Source organism: Chiloscyllium plagiosum, unplaced genomic scaffold (genome assembly GCF_037043375.1).
Source record: "Chiloscyllium plagiosum isolate Xiang-an unplaced genomic scaffold, Cpla_swu_hap1 HiC_scaffold_1, whole genome shotgun sequence".
NCBI lineage: Eukaryota > Metazoa > Chordata > Chondrichthyes > Orectolobiformes > Hemiscylliidae > Chiloscyllium > Chiloscyllium plagiosum.
The window spans coordinates 149,936,788-149,946,812 of NW_028270139.1; the positions used below are offsets into that span (position 1 = coordinate 149,936,788).

At 48.0% G+C, this 10,025-nt stretch overlaps 1 protein-coding gene across 2 annotated transcripts; it reads left to right on the forward strand.

Annotated features, from left to right (window-relative positions):
* The first annotated feature begins 952 nt into the window (after positions 1 to 952).
* Positions 953 to 7,524, forward strand: foxi2 (forkhead box I2). Of its 2 annotated transcripts, XM_087995695.1 has the most exons (3): positions 953 to 1,018; positions 1,214 to 1,760; positions 4,614 to 7,524. In XM_087995695.1, exons 2-3 carry the CDS (start codon positions 1,277 to 1,279, stop codon positions 5,174 to 5,176), a joined length of 1,047 nt encoding a protein of 348 aa, XP_087851821.1. In that variant the 5' UTR covers positions 953 to 1,018; positions 1,214 to 1,276; the 3' UTR covers positions 5,177 to 7,524. The 2 variants fall into 2 exon arrangements, with proteins under 2 accessions (XP_087851821.1, XP_043556967.1); XM_043701032.2 differs by lacking the exon at positions 953 to 1,018 and having other exon boundaries at positions 1,164 to 1,760.
* The last annotated feature ends 2,501 nt before the right edge of the window (positions 7,525 to 10,025 follow it).

The following is a 10,025-nucleotide window of genomic DNA, read 5'->3' on the forward strand; positions in this document are numbered from 1 at the left end:
CCGCAGGGTTTTTATTTTGCTCTGAAGAAGGAGAAAGTGAGGACTGCAGATGCTGGAGATCAGAGTCCAAGAGAGTGGCGCTGGAAAAGCACAGCAGGTCAGGCAGCATCCGAGGAGCAGGAGAGTTTCCGGCTGAAGCTGGATGATGAGTGAGGTTCCTGATGAAGGGCTTATGGTCGAGATGTGGACTGTCCTGCTCCTGGGATGCTGCCTGTGTTTTTCCCGCAACACACTCTTTTTACTGAAAAAGGGACCCGAAACCTAAACTCTGCTTTCTCTGCACAGGTGCTACCAGACCTCCTGAATATTTTTTTTTCCGGCAGTTTCTGTTTTACGAACAGTTAACCCCGATGGTTATGAATCTTCTTCAGAATTCGTTCTCCTTTTTTTTAACCTGTGGGATCTCCCCGGTCTACTCTGTCCAGGTCCGTCCTGATTTTGAAACTTTCTCCCCCCAACCTCCCCCCCCCCCCCCCCACCACCTCTCCCCAGTCTGTCTCCTCTCTCTGTCCTCCAATCTTTCACGCTAACTGAAGTCTCTAATACCTAGGACCCTGGATAAAACCTCCAGCGGGTTTCCTGTCCAGTTTGAAGTGAGCGAGTTGCCGAGTGGTGAATAAGCTGTTGTCTTTTAGCCAAAAAAAAAACCCCACACACGCACAAAAAGTGCAAGACAAAAATGAAGCTCTTCAAGAGAGCTGCACCAATTTTGTTAGAAAAATATCTAGCCGGGGGGAAATGAATGTTTTGAAAAGGCACAGTGTTTTGTTTTGAGAGATCACTAAAAAGATTTTGCAACAGGTTGTAGGCAGAGAATCAGGGGAGAGGGTTTTCCGAGCGCCTGATTGGTGAGCTGTCATTGTTTCCTCTCTCTCTCACACACACAACACCTCCCCTTCTTTCGGCACTCAGTCTTGTTCGGGAGGGTGGGGTGTGGTGCGTGTGTGAGAGAGAGGGAGCGAGTCCTGTCGTCTACACAACACCCTCTGGCCCCAGGCGCTGCTGAAATCCACATAAGGTATATAAATAAAGCGGCTCTGGCATTTCTCTTCGCACCTGTCCTCGAAGCAACTTGTGAAACGGTCTCCTCTGTCTCTACCTCCACTTCTCCCCTCCCTCTCTCCTTCCCCTCCACATCTCCCCTCCCTCCCCCACCCCCCACCCCCCCTCCACCCCTGCCGGGGCTGGGATTATGAACTCTGTTGGTTTTCAGGACTCCCAGCGATGTAACTCCACGCCGCTCTGTGCCAACGCAGCTGCGCCTCACCTCTCCGACATGGCAGTCTACTGTGAGAACTTCAACATGTACCACCAGCACCAGCACCAGGCGGGCTACCCGCTGGCGGACTACCCGGGCACTGCCAGCCCTTACCTGTGGCTGAACGGGGCGGCGGCCGGGGGATCACCGTCTCCGTACCTGCACAGTCAGAGCCCCTCGCCGTTCCCGGCCCCTCCGCAGTTCGTGCCCGCGGCACCCTCCTCGGGGCCGCCCGGAGCCGCGGAGCTGGGCTGGCTTTCCCTCGCCAGCCAGGAGGAGCTGCTCAAGCTGGTCCGGCCTCCTTACTCCTACTCGGCCCTGATCGCCATGGCCATCCAAAACGCCCCGGACAAGAAGCTCACCCTCAGCCAGATCTACCAGTACGTGGCCGAGAACTTCCCGTTCTACAAGAAGAGTAAGGCAGGCTGGCAAAACTCCATCCGACACAACCTCTCCCTCAACGACTGCTTCAAGAAGGTGCCGAGGGACGAGGACGATCCAGGTGAGCCAGTTCCTCTGTCTCTCCCTTTGCCCCCCCCCTCCCCCGCTCCTTCCCCCTCTCCCCCCCCCCCCGCTCCTTCCCCCTCTCCTTCATTCTCTCCCTCCCTCTGTCTCTCCTACCCTCTCTCCTCTCTCTGTCCCTCCCTCCCTCCCAACCTCCTTCCCTCTCGCATTTGGATGGGTATATGAATAGGAAGGGTTTGGAGGGCTATGGGCCGGGTGCTGGCAGGTGGGACGAGATTGGGTTGGGATATCTGGTCGGCATGGACGGGTTGGACCGAAGGGTCTGTTTCCATGCTGTACACCTCTATGACTCGTTCCCTCTCTCCCTCCTGTCCATCCTTCATCCCTCCCTCCTTCCCTCTCTCCTTCCCCCTGTCCACCTATCCTCTCCCCTCCGTCTGTCCCTCCCTCCCTCTGTCCCCATTCCTTCTTCCCTCCATCCCTCTCTCCTTCCCTTCTTCCCTCTCTCTCTCTCCCTCCTTCCCCCTGTGAAACGCCGGGGATCTGAAATGAAGGCAGATGCCGCTGGAGAAGCTCGGCAGCCTCTCTCTCTCTCTCTCGGGTATATCCAGCACTTTCTGCCTGTACTCCTGCTCGAGGAGAAAGAGGCCATTGGACCCATCGTCTCGGGTTCGGCTTTTTGAAAGTAAAGGCAGGCGATTGGATCAGCTCAGAGTTGTTTTCTTTGGAGCAGTGAAGGTTGGCGGGGATGGGGGTGGTGGTGACACCTGTCTCTAAGGTCCTGACGGGCACGGACAGAGTGGACAGGGAGCAGCTGGTCCCCCTCCCCTCAGAGGGACAGTCAATAACATGCGGGCAGAACTTGAAGGTGAAAGGCAGGCAGTTTACAGGAGATTTGAAGAGGAGCTTTTTTTACCCAGAGGGGTTCGGGGTCTGGAATGTACTGCCTTGGGAAGGTAGTGGGGTGGGGGTGGGGGGGAACAAACTCACAACCTTTAACAAGTACTTGGATGAGCACGTGAAATGTTATAACCTTCAAGTCTGTGGGTCCAGTGCGAGAAAGTGGGACTAGTGTAAGTTATGGTGTATCTTTGGTCAGGGAGGAGAAAGTGAGGTCTGCAGATGCTGGAGATCAAAGTTGAAACTTTATTGCTGGAACAGCACAGCAGGTCAGGCAGCATCCAGGGAACAGGAGATTCGACGTTTCGGGCACAGGCCCTTCTTCAGGAATTTTTTTCGACGTTTCGGGCACAGGCCTGAAACGTCGAAAAAAATTCCTGAAGAAGGGCCTGTGCCCGAAACGTCGAATCTCCTGTTCCCTGGATGCTGCCTGACCTGCTGTGCTGTATCTTTGGTCATGCAAACTCGATGGTCTAAAATGCTATGGGGCCAAGTGCTGGAAAGTGGGACAAGTGGGTTGTGCTATACTTTTTTTAGAGACAAAAAAAGACCCTGCAAATGCTGGAATCCAAAGAGGACAGGCAGGAGGCTGGAAGAACACAGCAAGCCAGGCAGCATGAGGACCTGTCCACCTCCTGATGCTGCCTGGCTTGCTGTTACACTTTTGGCAGAAGTGGAGTAGGAGCCCATTCCTCCCCTCATGACTGCCCCAGTCCTGTTGCCTTAGATATATAGATATATCTGGAGATACCGGTGTTGGACTGGAGTATGAGGAGAAAGTGAGGTCTGCAGATGCTGGAGATCAGAGCTGGAAATGTGTTGCTGGAAAAGCGCAGCAGGTCAGGCAGCATCCAGGGAACAGGAGAATCGACGTTTCGGGCATAAGCCCTTCTTCAGGAAAGAAGGGCTTATGCCCGAAACGTCGATTCTCCTGTTCCCTGGATGCTGCCTGACCTGCTGCGCTTTTCCAGCAACACATTTCCAGCTTGGACTGGAGTATGCAAAGTTAAAAATCACGCAACACCAGGTTATAGTCCAATAGGTTTAATTGGAAGCAGTAGCTTTTAGAGCGCTGCTCCTTCATCAGATGGTTGTGTTGTGTGATTTTTAACTAGATATATCTGAACTCTGAATGCATTTCTGCTGTGATCTGCTATGGGTACAATTTCCAAACCGATTTGCAACCCAAATTGGTCCTGATGGATCACAATACGTTCCAGTGTTAATTTAGTCCGTGCCAAACCCCACACCCAGCTGGGTAAATATTAACACCGAGGCATTTGCAAAAACTCGCGAATTTTGGCCCAGCAATGATTTGGTTTGGCGACTTGTCACTGGGGGAGAGTTGTCTCTCTTGAAAACACTCCTTGCCCATTTTTAATATCCGCCTGTGTTAAACCCCCGAGGTAAAGTAAAACTGTTGTTTAATTTAACACAAACGCACAAGAGCTTCATGAGAGAATGCTGGGCAGGCTACTGAAAACACCCTCTGTATTAACGTTCAGAAGGGAGATAGGACAATGTTCGAAAAATAAGTACCTTTTTAAAAAGTAACCTACTGGATGTGGGAAGCGGGCTGACGTGAATGTTCAAAATGGGCTCTTTCTGTTCTCTTGAAGGGTCACCAGACTCCAAACGCTGCTTTCTTCCAATAAAGATTCCCCAGGAATTTCTGTTTGGGGTCTCAAGCAGTTCTTTGTTTTACTCAGGGCTCTTTCGGTGCTTTGAGACTCTATTGGAGGTTCGATCTTTGCAATGAAAGTGTAACTGGCTGGTATAGTGCTCAGCAAACTTCATGGACTGTTTCAGCTATCTTCACAATGTTTCATTTTCAATATATCGTGACAGTTCGTAAAGAAACCCCCATTCCCCCAAAATGTTTCCTGTTGCTGTGTGAACTTGTATCTAATCTAACTCAGGTTTATTGCTAAAATCTGTTGATGGATGTGGAGTTACCTGTGGGTTTTTTTTAACATATATCCACCAACAGGGAAAGGGAATTACTGGACCCTGGACCCTAACTGCGAGAAGATGTTTGACAATGGTAACTTTCGCCGGAAGAGAAAGCGGAGAACCGACTCCAACTCTGGCCTCGGGGGTTCCCTCAATGGCAAGCCCCAGGACAATGCAGGGACTCCCGCCTTGAAGCTAACCGAGAGCCCGCCGCTCTTGCTGGAAGCTGCCTCGCCGGAGCCGGAGCACTCGCGGGGCTCCATCGACGACCCGAAACTTTCCACGCCCTCGTCCAGCCCTTGTCTGAACAGTTTCTTCAACAGCATGGCCGCCGTGGGCAGTGGCCCCATCACTAGGCAAGTGTCCATGGGCCTGGCCAATGACTTCTTCCAAAGGAATGTCTCTGCACTCGGTTCCTACTCGTCCAACAGCAGCTTATCCTCGCAGGAAGCCAGCGAGGTGACGGACTCCTTTCACTTCAACCGCGCGGGCTATCACAACACTTTCTCCGGCGGTCAGACAACCCAATTCAACAGCCATTTCTACAACACCTTCAGTGTCAACAGTTTGATTTATCCCCGGGAGGGAACGGAGGTCTGAAGAATGAATACATGAGCAGTAGACTCTCCAGAAAGTGAAGATTTCAAGTCGCCACCTCGGCGTCATATTCCCTCATCTTCAACCTTTAATCCGTCCTTAATCCTGTATTCCCCATCTTCAATCCCTCGCCATCTTCAATTCCCATCCCCCCTTCCCCAACTCCTCTCACCATCCTCAAACCCCTCCCCATGTTCAATCCATCTCCCCATCTTCAATCCCCATCTCCCCATCTTCAATTCCTCTTGCGATCCTCAAACCCCTCCCCATCTTCAATCCATCTCCCCATCTTCAACCCCCATCTCCCCATCCTCAATCTCTCTCCGATTCTCAATCCCTCTCCCATTCTCAAACCCTCTTCTCATCTTCAATCCCTCTCCACCTTTAGTCCCCTTTCCATTTTCAATCTCACTCTCTTAACTTTCTTTGGCATTTTTCCTTCAATCTCTCTTAGTGTCCCTCATTCTCACCCCTTTCATTTTCAATCTCTCTCCTCCTTCAATCTCACTCCTCTCCATCTCCAATCTTCAATCCCCTTCTCACATGGGAACAGGCCCAATGCCACAAACTGGTCCATGCTGACCATGGGGCCTATTCAGCTAGTTCCAATTGCCACGTTTGACCATATCCCTCTCAACCCTTCCCATCATTGTACCTATCCAAATGCTGTTTTAAATGTTGCTATTGTACCTGCCTTTCTCTGGCAGCCCATTCTATATTTGCACCATTCTCTGCGTGAAGAAGTTGCCCCTCAAGTCCCTCTTAAATCTCACCATAAATGGGTGGCACAGTGGTTAGCACTATTGCTTCACAGCGCCAGAGACCCGGGTTCAATTCCTGCCTCAGGCGACTGTCTGTGTGGAGTTTTCACATTCTCCCCGGGTCTGTGTGGGTTTCCTCTGGGTGCTCCGGTTTCCTCCCACTGTCCAAAAAATGTGCAGGTCAGGTGAATTGGCCATGCTAAAAAAAATTGCCCATATTGTTAGTGAAGGGGAATGGGTCTGCACTTCAGAGGGTTGGTGTGGACTTGTTGGGCCGAAGGGCCTGTTTCCACACTGTAAGTAATCTAATCCAAATATCAATCTATTCCTTCTAATTTTCAATTTGCATCCCTGGGGGGAAGAGATTGCATGCCCTCATTCTATCTATGTTCCTCATGATTTTATAAGGTCACCCTCATTCTTTGACCATCCAAGAAATAAAGTCCTATCCTGGGCAAACTCTCCCTATAAGCTCATGCCTACTAGTCTTGGCAACATCCTGGGAAATCTTCTTTGCACTCTTTCCAATCCTACGCCCTCCCTTGCTCTCTCCAATCGTTTTTCTCCAATTTCAGTCTCACCTTTTCAATCTCCCTTTCTCATTCTCTACTCAGGGTGCAGCATCTTCAATTTACCCGCACAACATTCCGTTTGGAATGAAAGGTTGCCCCCATGTGTGGACATTCAGTTTTATTGATATCATTTTCCAACGATTGAACGCTTGGTAGCGACGCCCCGCTTTAATACCTAAGCTCAAAGGACTTTGAGCTGAATTGGATTGGACCAACAGAAGCGGCCGGTCTCCCAGTGGGATGGTGCATTTTCTAGTTTTTGGAGTATGGTTTGTTAGTTTAATGTTCAGATGGGGATTGTTTTGGGATTTTTTTTAAAAAAAACATTAGACATAAAAAGAGAACGTGCTGGTGGAACTCAACAGGGACAGCCTCTGTGGAGAGAGAAACATTTTTAGTGTAATTCTGAGGACTCATATCAAACGTGAACTCTCCACAGACTTGCTGAGTTCCTCCAATACTTTCTGCTTTCATTTCAGATTTCCAGTATCTGCAGTGTTTTGCGTTTATGAAGAGGTGGATAATTTGGCTGTGACAATGTGTTAAGTGACGAGAGACTGTTCCTTGGATTTGGCGATGGGACTGATTTTCAGAGAGCAACCTCTGATAACCAAACATTTTCCTGCTCCTTGGATACTGCCTGACCTGCTGTGCTTTTCCAGCACCACTCTAATCTAGACACTGTGTTCCAACCCACTGATACTGGGAACCCATTTTACCCACAGTTAGGGGTACTTGAGGAAGATAATTCTGTGTACAATACCATTTTACGAACGGAAATGTAAATAAGCCATTTTTGTGTGTAAATTATATTTCTGAAAGTCGGTAGTTATATTTATATCTCTTTTTTATTAAAAAAAACCTGGAAATTAACTGGTGTCAGTTTTAGATTGACAGAAAGCGGCCAGCCTTTGAAAATGTATTAAAAAATTGTTTTGAAATACTCAAAAATGCTGTGCAGTGACTTGTCCTGCGAGCTAAATTTTGTAACATAAGATTTTTAAAAAAACTTTACAAACGGGAATCAGTCTGACTGTTGTTTTTCTCCTTATCCACAATAACACACCCACACGGGCAGGTCAGACTTCAGCACAAAAGCTGAACATTGAATGGAGTCCATTAGCACATCATTTAGACAAGAAGTGCCGGCCTGTTTCCCCTCGGTGAAAAAGGGACAAATAATTCCTGTCGTTTGCAAGAGATTTATTAGATAAATACATACATCCAGGTTCATGCGGATAGCAGAAACATGCATCTATCTGTCGCCTTTCACTCAGACTACACAAGGCACCATCCTATAGTGAAGGGAGAGAACACCACTGATGAAGAATAAACAATTACAGACGAAACTTGGCGGTGCAGACTATAAACTCGAGTATTTTTTGTTAAATCAAGAGAAAGATTGTTAAATCAACAGCTATGAAATTTGGTGTACTGGTCTGAGTACAGTTTAACGTGTCCAGACAGGAATTAAAGTCAGCATGCTTTTTAAATAATGACATAAATGCCTTTCTGAACGAAAAAATAAATCAGCAGGTTTTGTTTTAACAAGACCAGATCGTTTCAGTGACAATTAAAACTTGTTCCCCTCCCTATTCCCCACTCTTATTTTGGATTTTTAAAAATGTTGAATTTGAAAACGTTCCGAAACAATGGAATGGGCTCCATCGGAACCGCCCAGGCTATTACACAGGCGTCAGGTAGAGACTAAATAACGTTAGACATGATCTACACAACAATTGGGAACTATTTAAATGCTCCCTCGGGGAACTCTTTTACTTTAAAAGATAGACGATCCACAACAAGCGGCTCCTCAGACACTCATTAAACATTGTCAGAGCTCGAGAGCGCGGAATGCCAAACATTCATTATACAATCCTCATTTACTTTGGGGCGCTTTACATTCGAGATCTGCTCCTCTTTAGTCTAAAGGAGTGTTGTTTGTAGTGCATTGTGAAATCACATTGGGCCGAGCATTCGCGCTAAAAAAATCGCCCATGACAAATTTTGCTGCAGCCCCAAATTGTTTAAGAAGGAACCAATATGATTTACTCTTCCACCAAGAACATGACTGAAATCATTTCCAAAATTGAAGGTGAAGTTGCCATCAGGCCGTAGGGCTGCTCTCATTAGAGAGAGAGAGAAATGATGGTGGTTTAACCTCAGGGTCACCACACCTCAGGTAAGACCGAAGGGTGACCTTATCCAGGTTTATAAAATCATGAGGGGCATGGATAGGGTAACTGGACAAGGTCTTTTCTTGGGAGTCCAAAACTGGAGGGCACGGGTTTATGGTGAGAGGGGATAGATTTAAAAGGGACCTAAGTGGGAACTTTTTCACTCAGAGGGTGGTGCATGTATGAAACGAACTGCTAGAGGAAGTAGAGGAGGCTGGTACAATTACATTAAAAACATTTAGAAGATATCTGGATGGGTACATGAATAGGAAGGGTTTAGAGGGATATGGGCCAAATGCTGGCAAATGGGACTAGATTAATTTAGCATATCTCATTCCTGCCTTGGGTGACTGTCTGTGTGGGTTTCCTCCAGCTGCTCCAGTTTCCTCCCACAGTCCAAAGATGTGCAGCTTAGGTGAATTGATCATGCTAAATTCCCCATAGTGTTAGTACATTGGTCAGGAGTATATACAGGTTAGGGAAATGGGTCTGGATGGCTCACTCATTGGAGGGCTGGTGTGGACTTGTTGGGCCAAATGGTCTGTTTCCACACTTTAGGGATTCTAATTATTCATTGGTATGGACGAGTTGGACCAAAGGGTCTGTTTCAATACAGTACATCTCTAAGACTCTAAGAGGAGAGTCCTTCATGGTAACCTCAGCCAACATTTACTGAAATGGTGATTCTTCTGAAAAGCTGCACTGTATTATTCACCCTGAAGTTTCTGATTCTGAAAGATCTGCCCCTTCTAGGGGATGCATTGAAAATTCATGTGATTGACTCCCAAGTTTGAGAGGTTTATCCTCTGAGGAGACATTGAGCACAATGATTGTACTCCCTGGTGTTTCACAAGGCACAGAGAAGGCAATTTAACACATCATGTCTATGTAGGCTTTCTTTTGAGCAAGGAGAAAGTGAGGTCTGCAGATGCTGGAGATCAAAGTTGAAACTTTATTGCTGGAACAGCACAGCAGGTCAGGCAGCATCCAGGGAACAGGAGATTCGACGTTTCGGGCACAGGCCCTTCTTCAGGAATGGCCTGTGCCCGAAACGTCGAATCTCCTGTTCCCTGGATGCTGCCTGACCTGCTGTGCTGTTCCAGCAATAAAGTTTCAACTTTCTTTTGAGCAATCCAGTCAGTCCCATTCCCCACTCTATTCCTGTAGTTCTGGAAGTTTATTGTCTTCAGGCACCCCATTCCACTGATTGCTGTTCTTTTGCTATTCTCATGAACAGTGATTCCCAGCATTCCCACTCTGTGACTTAAAATCATTCTTCCTCATAACCTCCTTCCACCTCCTGCCCTTCAATTGTAAGTCTGTGTCCACAGTGCTTGTAAAA